Here is a 20,505-nt window from a genome sequence, read left to right as displayed (position 1 = left end):
AGAGTACAAGAGTATTTCAGATGTTGACTAATTAATCCTTCCTATCATTAAAAGGCTGGAAACACAGGCCAGAGAGTTCACTCTATAAACCTGCCAATAATTCTCCTGGGCTGTCCTGATAAGCACTCTGACAGGATCTTTGAACACTAGCCTGAGAACAAACAAGACCAAAGCAGGAGGCTTGGAAGAACTGTGGACAGCGTCCAAATCACGCTTCCTCCTCTTACTTGAGGTTACAGGAAAGGGTCAAGAAACAGGCTCAGTTTAAAGCTCTCATTGTTTGTGGTTACCCATGAGCTAGAACTGTTCTGAAAATGCTTGAATAACCAAAGGTATGGCTTTCAATGTCAGTGCACAAAAATTTTATTTAGCTGTAGGAACTGCACAAACACTAAAATAACAGTAACAAATGAGTGAACAGAACAAAAAACATGAAACTGATCACAATCATGTGTAAAATAAATTATGAACTGAATCTGTAAGGGACAAAACGTGAGACAGGATCTTGGCCATGTGTGACGGTCATAGGCATCCTAGACATCCTCCCCAGAGTGCGTCTACGGTCAAGGCAGTCACACTTCGTGGTGATGCTTAGGACAGAGCTTTTCAAAAGTACTTGTTTGGTCCCTAAGGAATACACCTATCACCATTTTCTTGGTCTTGTGAGACCTTTGCATGTAGCTGAAGAATTAGATGAACTGCTTTGGGAAACCTCAATGTTCCTGAGTGCTGAGTCTCAAGTTCCCAACCAGTCTTCACCAGCAGCCTTTTCAACATTAGTTTCAGGAAGGTCGCGGATGCATCTAATACCTCTGCAGCCGAAGCCCAGTTACAGAGTAGCTGCACTTTGGAAGGGAGTTTTAGGTGACCAACAAATCAGTATGTACAAAGTATAAAGTGCACTAGCTAAAGGCTAGCTCCAGGAACAGTTTGATAGGACAGCGATCTGTGGCCAGTGCCCTCTCTGTGGCCAGCGCCCTCCCAGTACTCAACATCCACTACAATGAAAGACACTCATAACCACGTCGGTAAACAGACATGTGGGAACGGGGCGAGCTACTCGTAGGGAAGGCAGGGCCATCTTCTGAGAGAACATGACAGACAAGCTTCAGCAGGAAGGATGAAGACAGTGACTTCAAGGCAAGGTAGAACACTGGGTGTTGGTGAGAAGTGACAGGTGCTGAAGGTGTGTGGCCAGGATGTCGCGGCACAGCTGGAGAGGAGGGTAGTCACAGGGCGAGACAGAGTCCTCAGAGACTGGTGTTACACTGGGTCACGGAGTTTGGATGGGAGCCCACAGGTGGCAGGAGTCAGCAATTATTTTACAAGATGATGACTAACATGAGTTTTAGACTTTGCGCATGGCCCCGATGTATCCCTTCCTATGGCTACTATAACAACTACCAGAGCTGCGTTAAAACCACAGAAAGGATTTAATAATCTGGGAGTCCTGATGCCCAACATCAGCTTCCTGGTAGGACAGGACTGTGTACCTGTGTACTGTGTACCTGGGGGCTCTGACTTTGTCTTCCTGCCCACATGCAGGTGTTCCAAGCTCCTGGACATACTAATCAAGTCTCCATTGCTACCCTCATGTCACTTCTCCTCAGGTGGCTATCTAATCTCTCTCTTTGCCTCTTTTATGAGGGCATTTGCGAAAGAACTTTGGTCTAACCTAAAAACAAACAACAGCAAAACGATGATCTCTGCACTGCAAAGACCATAATTAATCCGTCTGCAGAGATCCCATTTTGCAAATCAAGTACTGCTTATAAGTTCTAGCAATTAGAAGGTGGGCACATGTCTGGAGATCTGCTTCTCAGGACACCATACCCAGGGATATAATGTGTGAAAACAGAGGCCAAGGATGAAATAAGGAGACCTACATGAGGGCAGTGTCTTGTCTATGGGGTCAAAAAGGAGAGTGTGGGCTGAGGGCCCAGCAGTGAGTGGAGATTAGACAAGCACAGTTCGTACTCACTCACTTGCTGTGCACATCTTTGACTAACATCTGTGAACTCAACAAAAGTACCTCCCCCATTCAGTGGCTTATAGTCTAGTTGTATGCAACCAACAAACAGATGCTTATTATGTGAAAGGCACTACAGGAATAAAATGACTTTAAAGATTTCTATAAACAGAAAAAAAATGCAGAAAGTGAGACATTAAGCACAACAGACTATAGATACCTTGGCTAAGAGACCTGTAAAAAGAACAAGTAACAAACAACAAAGGCCCAGGGCTCCCACGGCCAATTCCAGACCTAGGATTGGCGCCATATGGCTAGAATGAAGCAGGGTGACAAGGTAGGCCCTGAGTATGTGGCAGAGGACCAGGACCTTGCAGAGGCTGAATTTATTATGGCAGAGAAGCAAAGCCATTGGAGGGCTCCGTGCAAAGGCGACGCAGAGGCTTGCCTGCAAAGGAGCCCCCAGCACCCAGCATTAAGATAATGTGAGAGCTAATGTACAAGCAGCAAGCAAGTGAGAGCCAGAGATCTAAGGTGCAAGGTGGAGAGAGCCACTGAAACAAGGCAGCTGTCGCAAGAAGGAGACTGGGACTGGGTAGAATAAGCAGACATGTCCAGGTTCTGCTGCCTTTCAAAGGTAGATCTGACAGGATTTGATGATGGGTTGAATGTGAGGAAAAAATGAAAGCGTCTATGGTGCATAATGCAGAGGTTCTCAGTGTTGGCCTCCGGGAATGGTAACACAGACCCTCCGTTTACCAAGGTGGAGAAGTCAAACTTGTGGGAGAGGCGAGTATGTGGGAACTCAAGAGTTCTCTTATAGACACTTAATGGTATGTACATGTTCCCATTAGACAGTTAAGTATTACATCAAGTAAGTATTTAGATGAGTTGGAAATCCAAGTCAAGAGTGTGGCTGGAGACACAGCGCTCATAGTTATCAAAATGGTGGCAGAGCCCAAAGGCATGGAATCAGTGCTGCATGGGCTTTGATGTTTATTGGAATCACCAAGAAACTAACAAGTGTAGCTTCTTATTTCTGCCTCTGACCTGGGTCCTCAGATTTTATGTAAGTACCAAGCTCTCAGGAGATCTCCATGTCACACAGAACCTAGCAAGCAGGCATGGCTTATCCAGTTTTTAGCAGAGCAACACCATGTTGTTACAAAGTTCACCCTCTAGAAGGAGTGTTTTAAGGAAGTTTACGGCTTTTCTGTTGGCCATACTCATAGCTGCTTGGCAGTGTGTGGTTGCACTAACCTGGAGGTAGAGCATGCACAAGTGTAGACAATAAGTGAAGAAGGGAAAAGAGCAGGCTCAGCGACGGTAACAAGCCTGTGGGAAGAATATGGAGCAGGCAGCAGGCATGTGGCAAAAGAGCACTGAGGATGTAAGTGTGAGCACTCAGCAGAGCCCAAGAATGCACCAGAGGCAAGTCTGTGACCAAGGACACACCACCAAGAAGTCACTGCTGCCTGGGTCAAGAAAGATGAAGCAGGGGACAGAACTCTAGGCACAGGACTGTCTTGGCTACTTTTTCTGTTGCTGTGAAAATCACCATGACCAAAAGTAACTTGGGGAGGTGTCTCAGTTACTTTGCTATTGTGACAAAATGCCACACCCAATGTCATTTATAAAAGAAAGCCTTTAATTTAGCTTATGGTTTTCAAGGCTTAGAGTTCATGATTGGAGCAGAGGCATGGCAGCAGGGACAGTTGAGAGCTGTTCTTGCTCCACACAGAAGGAGGCAGAGAGGCACAGTGGGAATGGCACTAGTGACACACCAGTGGCACATCCACCAACAAAAGCATACTTCCCAATCCTTCCCAAACAGTTTTACTAATTGGGGAGCAAACGTGAAAACACATGAGGCCACGTTCATTGAGACAGGAGGAAAGGGCTCATTTGGCTCCTATGTCCTCATCACTGTCCATCGTTGGGAAGCCAAGACAGAAATCCAGAGGCATAAAGCAGACAGCATGTGGGAACACAGTCCAGAGTTCCAATATCTTCCACATTCTTCAAAACAAACAAACAAAATAAAACAACAGCATGGTCAGGCCTGTCACACCAACAGGCACTAGTGTTAGTTACTGTTTTGCTGCTAGGATAAACACTCTAACTAAGGCAACTTAAGGAAGAGTTTATGTTGGCTTACGGTTCCAGAGGGAGCGTCCATAATGGAGGGGACAAATGACACAGGCAGACAGGGTAAGAAGGTAAAAGAGCTCATCTTCAACCACAGGCAGAGAGCAGAGAGAACCAGAAACACAGCAAGGCTACAAACTCTCAAAACTGGTCCCCAGAGATGTGCTTCCTCCAGCAAAGCTCTACCTCCTAAACCTCCCTCCCCAACCTTCCCAAATAACACCAACCAAGGACAAGTGTTCGAATATGAGAGTCGAGTGAGGACACTTCTCATTTAAGCCACCACACAGACCCTATTATCTATGTCTGCAGAATACAAAAAACACAAACAAACAAAAGGGCACAGGAGTGTACACTCCTATGTGGTGCTGGCTTTGTTACTGGAAACAAGATAATCTCTCAATGACATAGGCAATGTCTCCATTGGATGGAGGAGGAGAGAAACGTTTGGTGAGAGATGAATTATGAAATAAACATCCAAAATTACTAGAAAAATGTAATAAGTTTGGTGGGTAGCAAAAACGGACAGAAGTAACAGCCATGGATTTAAAATAAAAACCACTGGCATGGGCTAACAAGCTGCTGCTGGACACTAACACAAGAAGGAGAAGGAGGAGGAGGAGGAGGAGGAGGAGGAGGAGGAGGAGGAATGGCCTGGAGAAGAGAAGGTGAGTACATGCAGGGGAAGACAGGAAGCCAGAGATTACGTGATAGCCCCTGCAATCTACGGAGGGAGGTAACAACACAAGAGGGTCAGAGACCAATCCCTTGGTACAGCAGGGTTTTAAGGGTGCGGCAAAGAAAGGAGACAAAGGTCTTGTTATGGGGTGTGTGAAACTGAGATTACACGGGAGAACATTATATAGAAGACAAACTCGGGTCTGAATGTGAGGGTGAGGCTGCAGAGGACTAGAAGGCCAGATATCTTATCACACACGTCACTGTCCCCTCTGCCATGTTCTCTCCTCCTAGCCTTCCAACAACCTACTGATTTCAAAGACTGGGTACATTCTTATCTGCGTACATTTATTCCTAACCAAGCAGTGAGATACCAAGCACTTAAAATATATATATGACTAACAAATCTTACCAGTGTTTAGGAAGCACAGAATGCACAATAATTAATAGAAAACCACACATGCAAAGAGAAGAGAGAGACAGACAGACAGACACACACACACAGAGACAGGGACAGACAGACACATACACATACACACAGAGATAGGGACAGACAGACAGACAGACACACACACACAGAGACAGGGACAGACAGACACACACACATACACACAGAGACAGGGACAGACAGACAGACACACACACACACACACACAAAGACAGGGACAGACAGACATACACACATACACACAGAGATAGGGACAGACAGACACACACACACACACACACACACACACACACAGACAGGGACAGACAGACACAGACACATACACACAGAGAAAGGGACAGACAGACAGACACACACACACACAGAGACAGGGACAGACACACACACACACACATACACACAGAGATAGGGACAGACAGACAGACACACAATTCTAGGTCCAATATTATTTGCCTTAACCCAGATCTTAGGAAACTGAGAAAGAAGTATGAGTTTGAGTCCATCATGAGCTACATAGTGAGTTCAAGATGAAACTGGACTATGTAGTTAAACAAATACCCAAAGTCAACCCAAAACTTAAAGGATAATCTGCATTCTCTAGGATACACCTACAATATATACGGAGCTTCAGTAAGCAGATAGGTAATTCTGAATGCCACAAATGGACAGCCAGAAGATTCCCACCACTAACACACTACAGGGCTGCACCATATGCACTACAGAAAGGATGTGGTTAACAGTCACATCCTCTCTAGAACGCTGTATCGTACACACTACAGAAGAGGCTTAGTAACAGTCACATCCTATGGTACCGCGTCTGCTGTGTTGTGCATCAACCAATTCACCAGAGACTCCACCCTTAAGGAACTCACAGTGTGAGGGAGATAAGAGATGAAAGTTTTACAAAAAATAAAAAGCAAGAACAAGGCAGCATTTAGCTCTTCATCAAGTACACAGTAGAGACATGAACTGTAAACAGGTAGCTGAGATCACCAAGACAGCAGGCCCAGAGATCAGGGAAACAATGCAGAAGAGGGCCAGACGACAATACACAGCTATTAAAAGTTAAGCTGCAGAAGGAAAGAGCCATAGACGTGGGAATGGAACCCAAAGAACAGCTAACAGTATCTTACTAAATGCTCACTGTGGACAACCTTAGCAATGCTGGCTCAATCTCATACCATCTCCATGTGAACCACAGGTGTGGACGCCACCACTCCTTGTCAGCTATTGTGGCACCTGTTGGGCACAGGACACGACAACTGTTCTATGTCACTGACCCTACATGTCAAAGCAAGTCATTAGCATTCTGTTTTGTTTTTTGTTGTATTGTCTTGTAATTGGAAAAAAAAGTATGACATATCAATGCCAGGCACTTAAACTGCTAAAAATGTTAACATTGCTTGAGTTACATGACACAATCCACATAACTGTATGTATAGTCCATAGAAATTTCGACCCAAACAGTAGTAAGAGGAAAGCCTGTCAAGAAAGCCTTTCTGGAGCAGCTAATCTCCGCATGTTTCTCAAAAGGAGAATGAACATGGAAAGAATCATCCTGAGCTCACAACAGACACAGGCAGCGACTTCTCCATTAACACTAAAGAATAAACACAGCATCAAAGGCTTGAAGAATTACTCCCTAGACAGTGACTACAGACTCGTAGAGGCTACAAGTTGGTTTCTCCCTGAAGCAGCTACGTTCCCGCTCTCTGAGGTCTCCTGGGGCCACCTAACTGCCATTTAAGCACAAGTTTACTCAGGGCCATCTCATTCTACTGTCCCCGTCACCACCCATCCTTCACCACCAGAGACTTCCAAGCGATGAGCACAGATGCATGGAATCAACTCAGGATGCATGCGAGAGACACAGAAATGCTGGCGTCTTCAGCAAGCTGCAGTCACCAGGCGTCTACCAAGTGCCACCACCGTGCTGAGCACTTGAGCCCCTCTCAGGTACCATGTCTACTACTACAGAAGAGGGATGCGCAGAAGTCACTGGAGAGCCCCGTGGGATTAAAGCAGTTTAGCGCAAGCAGAGGCATTGAGAGGGAGAAATACATAGAAAGAAACACTTTTCCAAAAAGTTTATTTCCTAGTAGAATTTAAGTTTTTTTCCACAGAACTAGGTACAACTTGGCTTTTTGCTTCAAAATTCACTGTATATTTGAACTTTTCCCCCACAAAATATCTACTGAGCCATAGTTGAGATTTACTGGACCCAGTATATCTTTCCTTACACACAGGCGCACATGCTTGTGCACACAGACGCCACAGTAAACACAGAAAATGACGCAGTTACTCAGATTTTTCTCTTTTTAAAGAATTCAACTCAAGGGGATTTAATGAAATTGTAAGAAAAGGATCTGTCTACTTTATGGAATTTTGTAAAATATTTAGTCTCTAAGGATGCTGGAAAAATACTTTTTTCAAAAGATCCCACTGGCTGGAAAAAACATTACATGTCACCCTTGGCTCTGTGCCATAGTGGGTGTTACCTACTCTGTTAGTAGACTTCCATTGATCCTGTGTATCTGGAAATGTTCAAGGGGATACAATAAAGAGAGACAATAAATCATATAAAATAAAATCCCATCTAGGCAAATCAAAGAATCCTTTTATTAAAAAAAGAAGAAAAGGTGACGCAAGTTAGCCACTTCTTAAGAGAAGAACAAACTTTAAAGTGCTTTTTTTCTTTTTTGCTATTAAAAAATACTTTTAAAACTATCTTTCAAAAGGCCAGTAATGCTGTTCAGTAAGTAAAGTGCTTGCTACACAAAATTAGGAACTAAGTACCCACATAATGAGGTCCCTAGCACCCACACAAACACCAGACATGGCAGCATTCATCTATGACCCAGGTCCAAGGAGGCAGAGAGAAGTGGATCTCATGTACCTACTAGCTAGTCAGCCCGGCTGGAATGTCCAGCTCCAATTTCAGGGAAAGACCCTCCCTCAAAAACTAAGGCTGGCAGGGGGCCTGCACAAAGTGCTGTACCAACCAAGGACAATGCATGCGGTAAACCTAGGCCCCTATTCAGATCTAGCCAATGGACAGCTCATTCTCCATGGTTGTGGGGAGAGCAGAGACTGCCTCTGACATGAACTCTGGTGCCCCCGATTTTATCACTTCCCCTTGGTAGGAGGACTGGCGGCACACAGAGGAAGGGGAAGCAGGCTATCTGGATGAGCCCCGAGAGGCTGTGGTCATATGGTGGGGGAGGAGGTCCCCTGCCATCAGAGGTCTAGGGGAGGGGAATAGGGCAAAAGAGGGAGAGAGAGTGGGAAAGGGAAGATACAAGCGAGGAGATAACAATCGGGATGTAATCTGAATAAATTATAGTTTTAAAACGTGGGTCCAAATAGAGAATTTTCAAGAAAAGAAAAACAATGGCTAAGAAATATCTTCAAAAATGTTTGTTACACTCAGTAATTAGGAAATTTCAAATAAAAACATCTTTGAAATTTCACCCTATCTCAGTCAGAATGGGAAAGATCAATAAAACTACATACAACACGTGATGAAAGGGCTGTGGGGGAAAAGGAACCTTAATTTACTGCACTGCTGGGTTACAAACTGGTGCAGCCACTATGGAAGTCAATATGGAGAACTCCCAAAAGACTAAAAAGAAAATCTCCCATATTACCAAACTATTCCCCTCCCTAGCATATGCCCAAAAGACTAACATTCTACTCTGGAAGCGCTTGCTCAGTCAGGCTCATCGCCTCTCTACTCACAAGAGCTATGAAATGGTAACACCGTAAATGTCCTCCAACCAACAAATGCATAATGAAATTGTGGTACATCTACACTATGAAATATTATTCAGATTTAAAGAAGAAGGAAATCATGACCTTTCCAGGTAGCTGGATGGAACTAGGAAAGATCATATTGAGGTAAGCCAGACCTAAAACCGCAATGTTACCTGTTCTTTTTTATTGCAGGCTCCTAGTTCCAAATCTTCTATGTAAACACACAGCCTGCAGTAAGCCCAGAAACCAGGAAATTAAGACAGGACAATTGCCAGAGTAGGGGGTTTGGGAACAATAGAGAAGGGAATAGCAGCGTCTAAGCTATCTGCTCAGGGAAATGGGGAAGGGGCACGTTAGAGAGAAGGATGGGGACATAAACAGAGAAAAGGTGAAAGAAGCATAAAGGGACTTTCAGGATGGGGTCCCCTGACAGGGACAACGGGAAAAGGGATGCCTTTGGGGAAGGAGGAAGGAGGTGGACATCATAACAAGGATGCCTGAAAAAGCCATGAGGAATCACACTGTTTACCAGAAGAAAAGAAAAACCCTACAATATATGTCACTTCTGTGTACAAACATACATAGACAGTTTTAATGAACCTTTCTCATCCAGATGCCAGGGCTCTCTCCAAGAACCAAAGATCATCTAATAAAACCCTAAAACCAGATATGATGCGTCCTCTTTTGTATTGTTGGCCAGGGCTGTCCAAGAGACTTCCAAAATGTAGAGCCTTTTGTGAATGTCCCTAGAAGTGGAAGGTAAAATCCCTATTGCTGAAAACACCATGCACTTCTAAAAGAGGACCCAGAGACCACTGAGCTGGACCTGCTCTGAGCATCCCCTCCCTGAGTACCAGTTTTCATGACAGTAGAATATTGTTTGTTAAATTTATCTGTATTACCTGTAGGCCCGGCTAGCAAGCAATCAAGACACAAACACTTGTTATATTTTAAAATAGCCTTAGTTAACCTGGGGCAGGGCAATCCTCTAAACTACCTCCCATAGTGTGGCAGGCATGGGATCCCTGTCTCAATCCCATGCCATCTGTTTTCATTAACTTCTATCAAGCTACCTCCCATCCATAATCCCAAATACTTGCTAATGTTCTTTGTCTGGGCTTGATTCTCCATCCACACTGGCCATGTGTGTCTCCTCCATCTAACCCATGGTGGCCTTCCTCTCTTCCCTTCAGGTCTTTCTCCTGGTGGTGGTCTTTCTTCTTCCCAGAATTCCTCTCTCTCCAAGCCCCACCTATCTCCTTTGCCCTGCCCAGGTGGGATGGCTTTTTATTAAGCAAAAAGTGGGTCACAGACAGAAAGCAGTAATTAACATCAAAATACATCAGACCATCCCTCAACAGTAGAAGGCATCATGCCAGCTTCCAAAGGAGGAAGACGACCAATAGTCATACCCAGCTATGATGCCTACGAACCACATCAATGGCCAACACAGCACAATAGCCCTATGGGTGCTGTAGTGGCACACATGCCTTGGCAGTAACCAACAGCTCTCTAATTGGATATAAGATCAGTTCAACAAGAGGGAGACATGCTGGAAACCTAGATAACTACTCAGTGCTCATGAAGTCATGGTTATTCAAGGGAAAAAAAAAAAAACCAAACTAATTCACTAAACCAGCCTAATGCCTAACAACAATCTATAAACTTTTGTCATCATACCCTGGCTTAGTTTGGGTTTCTATTGCTGCAAGGAGATGCCATGACCACTGCAAACTTATAAAGAAAAACATTTAACTGGGGCTGGCTTACATTTTCAGAAGTTTAGCCCATTACTACCATGGCGGAAGCATGGCAGCACGCAGGCAGACATGGTGCAGGCGAAGCTGAGAGTTCTACATCCTGATCAGCAGGCAGCAGGAAGACAGACCACACTGGGTGTGGTTTGAGTTTCTGTGAGCTCAAATCCCACCTCCTAGTGACACATCTCTTCCCACAAAGCCACACCTACTCCAACAAGGCCACACCTCCTAACACTGCATTTCCTATGCCTGAGCATTCAGAAGCACGGGTTATGGGGGCCAATCCTACTCAAACCCCCACAAACCCACAGGTAAGTGTAGTATTCATCCCTTGTCAAGGAAATTTCTCTTTGCAATAGTCGGAGATTACTGTAGAAAACAACAACCAACCCAAATGCAGTCCTGGAGCCCAGTCTCAATGTATATATCCACAAAACAGTCCCATACTCAAGGTTCAGGGAACACTGAGAAAAAGAAAGACTGTAGGAGCCAGAGGATCAGCGACTTTGCTGTGAGATTTGTGTCTCCTAGTAACATCAGAAGACACACCCGTTTAAGTCTCACCAACGCTAACAGGCAACACGTGAGCTGAACAAGTTTACACTAACAAAGATGCCAAGCTGGATGGAGAAAAGTCCATATATATATATATAGTTTTATGTATATACAGTAACATATTGATTTTTTAAAAATGAGACCATGAATTTATAGGGGAGAAAGGAAAGAACACATGATTATGCTACTTGCCTGGTAAACAGAATTCTGCCAATTTCTGCTAAAATTCCAGGACAGGGAGAATGTCCTAGACTCTGGGTGAGCCCAGTGTAATCCCGAGGATCCCTTCAGAAGGAAGGAGGATGGCTAGAATCAGAGACTGCAGAGGATCTGAGCATCTGACTCTGAAGATGAAGGCTGAGCCTGGAGCCAAGGAACACAGGTGGGTTGCTTTAGCCTGGAGGAAAACAGCCCTGCTCATACCCTGATCTTAGGACTCTTAGGTGCTGAAACTCTGAGAGAAGCAATCTTTACTCTTTAAGGCTAATTTTAAGTTAGCATTTAAACTTATGTGGTATATAAACAAAAGCGAATAAAGTAATAACTAAGTCTCCTTGGGAAGATACTGGGTAGCAGGACAAACAAGGATTAGTCTTATTTAAGGGGTCAGGTTTCTTCTTTCATGGCAGAAGTGAAGGAGGAAGTGTGAAGAAAAGCTGCTGTGTAGACACTACAGTGTGAAAATGAAGTCATTTCTCAGCAAGATCTGTTATGGTCTCCACAAATAATGTGCCAGGTCAACATCAGGTTAACAGAGGTTATCAGATTATTGGTTTCAAAGCAGCATTTATATTGCTCTATGAGCCCCTCAATTTGTATTAAGTAACAGTAGAGAAGTCACAGGTGAACTACTGTGTTTAAGCAAATGGAACAAAATTTGTATAGGCTACAAATTTTGGCCCAGCCGCTCTCTTCACTGCCTACAGTCAGCAGAGAGTGTAGTGTGAGAGAAAGGACTCAGCCTTAGCTGCCTGCTCAGCACAGCAACCCACAAAGCAGAGGGGCCACAATCCCACCTCACCAAGAAGTGCATTTGGGAATGCTGGCAGAGGCCTGCTGCTATTTTTTTTATCTCCTCTTCCCAGAGATGATTGTTCTGACATACCCAGAGGCAGAGAGATGGAGGTTCTAAATGTCTCTCAAGAAGAGACCGGTTACAGAAATTGCTTGACACGCACACAAAAAGATTGGGCTGGAGCTGCAATACTGAAAAGGCTTGCAAAGGTACACTGTTAAGTGAACAGCTCGTCCAGAATAATCATGTAGCTACTTACAGTCATAATTTTTCAAGTCTCAAAGTATACTTGGTATGATGGTTTGAATAAAAGTAGCCCCCATAGATCCAAAGGGGGTGACACTATTAGGAGATGTGGCCTTGAGTGGAGTAGGCGTGGCCTTGTTGGAGGACATCATCACTGGGAGCAGGCTTTGGGGTTGCAGATGCTCCAGGCACACTCAGCGGGGCAATCTCTCCCTGCTGCCTGCCTGAGATGTAAGGCCCTCAGCTCCTTCCCCAGCACCACATCTGTCTGCACGCTGCTGTGCTTCCTCCTGTGATGACAATGGACTAAACCTCTGAACTGTAAGCCAGCCCCAGGTCAATGGTTTGTTTTTTTTTTTTCATAAGAGTTGCAGTGGTCACGGTGTCTCTTCCCAGCAACGAAACCTAACTCAGACACCTGGGCATATGTCGTATATGGACACAAGTCTGTGTACTTGGGATGCTTGAAAGGCCTGGATGAGGGGCTATCAAGCCGTTAACCCCTGAAGAACGGGCTGGAGAGATGGCTCAGAGGTCATGAGCACCTACTGCTCTTCCAGAGGACTCCTTTGGCTCGCAGCACACATGTGAGGCAGCTCACAATGATCTGTAATCTAGTTCCGGGAGCACCTCCACTCCCCAGGGGGACCTGCACACATGTGAACATACCCAGACACAGTCATATGTGCCTACATAGAATTTAAACTGAAAACAAACCTTTAAAAAACCTAACCCCTAAAAAAGAACCCGTAAAAATTTCAGTGCCTGCATTCCTGCCGCTGTGATAACTGCCATGACCAAATGCAACTTACAGAAGACCGCCTTTATTTTGGGCTTACAATGCTGAGAAAGTATGGCAGAGGCAGCCAGATTCAGAAGCTGAGGCATAGCGTCTCAGGCATCAAGCATGAAGCAGAGTCGGTGAGCTACAAGCGTGAGGGCCCAGCCCATGCGTCCTGCAGCAAGACCACACACCTAAAAGTTCCACAACATCCTAGAACAGGGCCACCAACTGGGATTAAGTGTTCAAACATGTGAGTCACGGGAGACATTTCTCAGACTATGATCCTTCTACTTTTTTCTTTGTCTTTTTTTTTTTTCTTTTTGTTTGTTTGTTTCATTTTGTTTTTCTGTGTAGCCTTGGCTTTCCTGGAACTTGTTCTGCAGATAGACCCGCCTCTGCCTCCCAAGTGCTGGGACTAAAGGCATGTGCCACCACCACCTGGCTTCTACTGATTTTCTTTTAGGATGTCACCCACAGAATACCTGAGTTGACATCAGTGAACAGAGGACAGAGTTGATATACAACAAATGTCAGCCATCTTTAGTGTTAATTACACTACCTTCCTGCCTCCCACCATAGTAAAGACCTTTACCCTTGTCACTCGCTCTGTATTCAGATCCTACATTGTCCTTCTCTTCCCAACATGAATCACTCCTCTCACACATCCCGCATTTAACTGACAATGTCACCACCATCTCCACACCGATTACCTCTAAATCTGGCTATTATAGTGTACGTTCCCCGATTTAACAACAAACTTTGACTATCTTATAGAATGACCTCCTGCCCTGGGCTTTCACCCTCTGCCTCAGCTCTCCTGGCTTAACCTCTTGTCCTCATTTCTGCCGCCTCCCAACACGCTTCCTCTCTTTATTTCCTTCCATAAAATACTGTCTCAACTTCACTGGCCCCCAATTGCCTGCTCTGCAACCTTCCCCGCCCCCATTCACACGCGCTGCAAAACTTCTCACGTCACTTTCTAGGATCAGAACTCAGTAAGTATGGCGCTCCGTGCCTGTAATCCCAGCACCTGGGAGACTAAGGCAGACTCCTAAGTTCAAGTCCAGCCTGGCCACCTACACACAAAACCCAAACTGTCTGGCCGTCCCACCTTCTCCACGCTGCCCGCACTGTCCTACCTTCACCTCTCTTTGTCCATGCTGAACAGCACTAACAGCAGTCCCAGGGCTGCCGACTCCGGAGCCCACAGACACAGGAACTATGCTGCCCTTGGGCACAGTTTCTAGGGCAAAGTTAAGCACTTCCTTTTTCTGTTCCAGCTACTCGGCCTCTAGCTTACTGAACTCTCAAGGCCCCTTTCAAGACAGAACCCACGGTCTCTTTCTGTTTCCTTAGAGCATGTGACAAGAGCCGGTACCACAGGGCAGTCACTAAACATGCATTAAAAAAGGAGCAAGTCAAACGTTGACAGTTTTGAAAGTATTCCAATTCTAGCATATCATAAACTTTCAAAATAAGCAGACTCTCTTCGGATTAAAGAAGCAGCAACTCTCTTTGGATTAAAAAAAAATGTGTTTACTTGGAGAGGAACATAGATGTCACAGCATGTGGTGTGGGCAGAGGGCAACTTTCTGAGAGTTGGTTCTTGCTTGGCAGCAAAGGCCTTCACCAGTGAGAGGCATTTATCCACCCAGGGTTACATTTTGTCAGACTGTTGTCTTAAAAACCACACACAGACACATAGACACACCGACACACCAACAGACACACAGACACACCGACAGACACACAGATACACACACAGACACAGACAAACCGACAGACACACACCCCACATAATAACTGGGCTGAGCGCTTGCCATCTAAACATGAAGATGTGAGTTTAGATGGCCAGAACCCATGTAAATTCAGAAGTGGTAGTGCACATCTATAATCCTAGTGCACACCTATAATCCTAGTGCACACCTATAGTCCTCTCCCCCATTCACACGCGCTGCAAAACTTCTCACGTCACTTTCTAGGATCAGAACTCAGTAAGTATGGTGCTACGTGCCTGTAATCCCAGCACCTGGGAGACTAAGGCAGGCTCCTAAGTTCAAGTCCAGCCTGGCCACCTACACACAAAACCCAAACTGTCTGGCAGTCAGGGAACTGCACTGATAACTTATTTATGGTTATTTGGGGAAATTCCAAGTCATGGCCACTCTTACAGAGACTCTGCTTCCAACAACACAGGTGGTGTTGCACCTGTGCACACTTATATCCTAGTGTAGACCTATAATCTTAGTATACACCTATAATCCTAGTGTACACCTTAGTCCTAGTGCACACCTATAATCCTAGTGCACACTTATATCCTAGTGTAGACCTATAATCTTAGTATACACCTATAATCCTAGTGTACACCTTAGTCCTAGTGCATATCTATAATCCTAGTGCACACCTATAATCCTAGTGCACATCTATAATCCTAGTGTACACTTATATCCTAGTGCACACCTATAATCTTATTATACATCTATAATCCTAGTGTACACCTATAGTCCTAGTGCACACCTATTCCTAGTGCACATCTATAATCCTAGTGCACATCTATAATCCTAGTGCACTCCTATAATCCTAGTGCACACCTATTCCTAGTGCACATCTATAATCCTAGTGCACTCCTATAATCCTAGTGCACACCTATTCCTAGTGCACATCTATAATCCTAGTGCACATCTATAATCCTAGTGCACTCCTATAATCCTAGTGCACACCTATAATCCTAGTGCACATCTATAATCCTAGTGCACTCCTATAATCCTAGTGCACACCTATAGTCCTAGTGCACATCTATAATCCTAGTGCACTCCTATAATCCTAGTGCACACCTATAATCCTAGTGCACATCTATAATCCTAGTGCACTCCTATAATCCTAGTGCACACCTATAGTCCTAGTACACACTTATATCCTAGTGTAGACCTATAATCTTAGTATACACCTATAATCCTAGTGTACACCTTAGTCCTAGTGCACATCTATAATCCTAGTGCACATCTATAATTCTAGTGCACACCTATAATCCTAGTGCACATCTATAATCTTAGTGCACTCCTATAATCCTAGTGCACACCTATAGTCCTAGTGCACACTTATATCCTAGTGTAGACCTATAATCTTAGTATACACCTATAATCCTAGTGTACACCTTAGTCCTAGTGCACATCTATAATCCTAGTGCACATCTATAATCCTAGTGCACATCTATAATCCTAGTGCACATCTATAATCCTAGTGCACATCTATAATCCTAGTGCACACCTATAATCCTAGTGCACATCTATAATCTTAGTGTACACTTATATCCTAGTGCACACCTATAATCTTATTATACACCTATAATCCTAGTGTACACCTATAGTCCTAGTGCACACCTATTCCTAGTGCACATCTATAATCCTAGTGCACATCTATAATCCTAGTGCACATCTATAATCCTAGTGCACATCTATAATCCTAGTGCACACCTATGTCTGGATGGGAAGCAGAGACAGGAGACTCCCTGGACACTGTCGGGCAGCTGTAGTGGGAAACAACAACAGAAAGCCTGTCTTAGACAAGGTGGGAGGCAAGAACTAATTCCCAAGGCTGTCTTCTACACACACACACACACACACACACACACACATACACACACACACACACACACACACTGCACAGTAGTCAGGGAACTGCACTGATAACTTATTTATGGTTATTTGGGGAAATTCCAAGGCATGGCCACTCTTACAGAGACTCTGCTTCCAACAACACAGGTGAAGTGACTCTAGAGTTACCTGACAGTGCATCATAGAACTGGTCCTCACTAAGGATGCTGGCAGGCGGGGATCCTTCAACCAGGGATCGCTCTAGTTCATGATGTTCGGTAGCTAAAGTCTCCAGTGCTTCTGACAAAATTTTGTTTTTTTCTTGCTCTTGTTCCAATTTAAAATTCCTCACCTAGAAGAACACAGATACACAAGAGTTGAGAGTGGCACTTTCTCAGAGGATGGGAAAATTACTTGCTTTTGATCTAGTTCCAAGGCTACATCAGAAAGGAAAGAAGCTGAGTTACACACACACACACACACACACACACACACACACACACGGATGAATGAGCAAATTTACTAAGCTAATTTTGTTCTTCCCAAGGGGCCTTTTCTCACAACAGCTTAGATAATGAAAATAGATTACAAACTACCAAACAAATTCTGCTTAAATTATAATGATCCTAGTAAAAGAAAAAGTATTAGTCAATTTGGAAATTGCATTTTAAAAAATAACATTCCTTGCTCAACACTATTCATGAAATGTTTTAAAAAGCCATCTCCATAAGCTTTTCAACAACAACAACAACAACAAAAAAACCATTTCACATCAGCCTGCATGTTAAAATGTACACAAAACTAGATGGAGTCTCCCAGTTTATTTCCTAAGCAGCTGGAATATCAAATAAAGGGGAACAAGTTGTTGGATAATAGCTATGAAAATGTTACTATCCATTTTTAATTCCTAGTTTCTACTTCACGGCTACATTTTTGCCTTTAATTTAGTAAACTTAAATGAATGAAGAAATGAGTAAATAAATAAGTAAACCAATAAAGTTGTCCTTTGTATACAATTCAAGAGTATCTGACCCTCCCTGCACTCCAGCCCCTAAACCTCGCAAGGCAGCCTGTGCTGGGCTTGGTCCAGTCATAGCTAAGTCTACATCAAGAATTCCAGAAGCCACTGCTAACCCCTGGCCTTGCTCACGCCCTCACTCGGGAGCCAGACAATGTCCACAGCGGCTGATATGAATCCTCAGAGATGTTTTCAGTTCCTTCTGCCCATTGTACGTTCCCACCGTCACCTCACCATCTACTCAGCGTTCTGCACAATGGGCCTTTAAAGCAGTGTTTGCAATTTAGGAGCAGAATCTATTCCTCGGATGTAATCCTGTACATAAAGCGCCTGTTTTAGAGCTAGCCCTGGCGGTGCATGCCTGTACTCCCACGATTTGGGAGAACGGGGCCCAAGATGGAGAATTTGGAGCTAGTCTAGCCTACAGTGTGAAACCCTTTCTCAAGAAACAAAAACCTCTATAAAATCAGTGTTTTAGACAGAAGAACCATGCTGCTGCATGTGCTCAGGAACCTGCTGACTTTCTCCTCCCCTCCAGTCAGACTGCACAAGCAGACCCACACCCAGAGGCTACACCATCAGTTTAAAAGGTACCGACTAGGCAGCTGTCTCCCAGTCCTTTCAGCTCAGACCTCAGGAGTCTGGATCTCAGAGCTGGGCACCCTTTCCCAGTGTCCCTTGCGTCACTCCTCTACTCACTGTGACCCCTTCTCTTCCTCTCAGGCTCCTCTCTCTTCCCAGAAGGAGGAAGCATCTCCCTCTGTCTGACTCTAGGACCTTTGTGGCCCTGAGGTCCTTATGACTGGCTGCACATCCGGCTTAATGCCCTAGTAAGAATTATGGGAATAACTCAAATACAGTTTGGCTTTAAGGCTCACTTCATTGGACAGAGAGGGTTAAGTCTTTCTCATCAAAGGGACAGCTCTAGTCCTCAGGCACTTCAGTGTTTATCATTAGAGCAATGAGATTATATTAGAGCTGTGATAATGAAATAAGACAAGAATGCAACATCTCACGGACACTTGGCAGTGTTCGCATGCTTCACTGTGGCTGGACTGCACCTTTAAATGTATCAAGGATAATTCCTTCCATTTAACAGACGCTCACATGTGAACGCTAAGCTTATGCAGCTTTCAGCCAACTGGCAAAGTGATCAATGCCCTCAACCATCCAATCGTCTCTAGAAAATCTTATTCAAACCACAACTGAGCCTTCACTTACCTAAGAGAAGCATTCTTTTCCACCACACCCACACTTGCCTCACTTGTTAGTAAAGAGAGTAAACAGGCTGGGAAGTTGGGGAGGAAAAGTGCTACTGCCCTGTGTCTGAACCTGTTAAACCTTCAGTTGATCTGAGAGAGCTCTTTGGAGTTATCAGCCCCTGGAGATTTCCCTCACTGAAGAAGCCTTAACACCTGTGAAAAGGTGCCTTCTCCTTGAGTAAGGGCTGCCCATGAAAAGACTGCAGGAGCCGGAACTGTGCCAGGAAGCTCTCTCCATGAAGGAAGCGCCTGGGAGGAGACTTAATGGTCAAATTACTACTGCTCAGTGGAGCAGAGGGAGCGTCAACCCTTCTACAACCCCAGGAATGCCAAGTTACCTAGAAGGAGCCTTGCACTGAAAGACCAGTGCTCAGCTGCCAAGGAAGAGACTGCAGTGTGGGAGTATATAAAATAGCCACCTTCCAAACCATCTTTCTGGATTTTTATTTGTTATCTAGGACTCGAGGCTGTAACAGATACAGCAGCCTCACATAACTCCACCTTATGACTCTAAGTGTGGTGCTTACCATGTTCACGTGTGCTACCAACACATGCATGTGGCTGCAAGATTTTAAGCATCCAAACATTCAAGCTATCGTAACTACCCTACCATTATTAAAGGAACCAGACTTTGCTTCACAGAACCAGTGGACTCCAACAGTGTTTATAATTAAATTAGAAGACTTTAGACTATGACTTGTAAACAAATCTCAGCTCATGTCAAGAGAACACACATTGTGAAGTTACTAGAAAGCAGGGCAGTACCTCCATTACCCAACAGAAAGCGTGTGCTCTGCTCTGTCCAGAGCCCCTTGAAGAGTAACACAATTTTGAACCTTTTCAGGCGTTCATCTCTTCTATTTTTATTCCATTTCCTGCGTGAAGGTGAACTCCTCAGTAAAGGTTTCCCACATGAACAGATGCATGCAGCAGGGCAGGCCAAGTTTAAAAAACAGCATGTGCTAGCTGGTTTGCAGACCTTTTCTCTACTCTTTCCTTCTAGAAAGCGCCCTGCTATTCACCTGTGTTTTACAGGGGGTAAGTGGGGTAGAGATAATCATCAAATCATTTAACAAGGCATCTAAAACTGGAGACTGTTGATTAGGATTCACAGAACACCAAGTACAATGGCCTGACTATAAAGAAGATGGGAAATTCTGGCCACACTCTGGTCTCTTCTCAGTTATCACACATACAGCTACAGTAACAAAGACTATATCAGGGACTGAAATACCCCATCTTACCTGCTTTTCTCTCTGTGAAGAAGCTACTCTGA

At 44.5% G+C, this 20,505-nt stretch overlaps 1 protein-coding gene across 7 annotated transcripts in view; it reads right to left on the bottom strand.

Moving 5' to 3' along the window:
* OSBPL1A (oxysterol binding protein like 1A) overlaps positions 1 to 20,505 on the bottom strand; it is a 181,469-nt gene that overhangs the window by 67,814 nt on the left and 93,150 nt on the right. For 6 of the 7 annotated variants that reach the window (XM_084779756.1, XM_084779759.1, XM_084779758.1 and 3 more), the window contains one exon: positions 17,139 to 17,301. The exons of the other annotated variant lie outside the window; for it this stretch is intronic. In XM_084779756.1, coding sequence (XP_084635882.1) covers positions 17,139 to 17,301 — 163 coding nt within the window. The remainder of the gene's footprint in view (positions 1 to 17,138; positions 17,302 to 20,505) is intronic. 7 annotated transcript variants of the gene reach the window in all.

This window comes from Acomys minous (genome assembly GCF_964271855.1).
Source record: "Acomys minous genome assembly, chromosome: 4".
NCBI classification, from domain to species: Eukaryota; Metazoa; Chordata; class Mammalia; order Rodentia; family Muridae; genus Acomys; species Acomys minous.
This window is presented reverse-complemented; position numbering and strand designations above follow the sequence as displayed.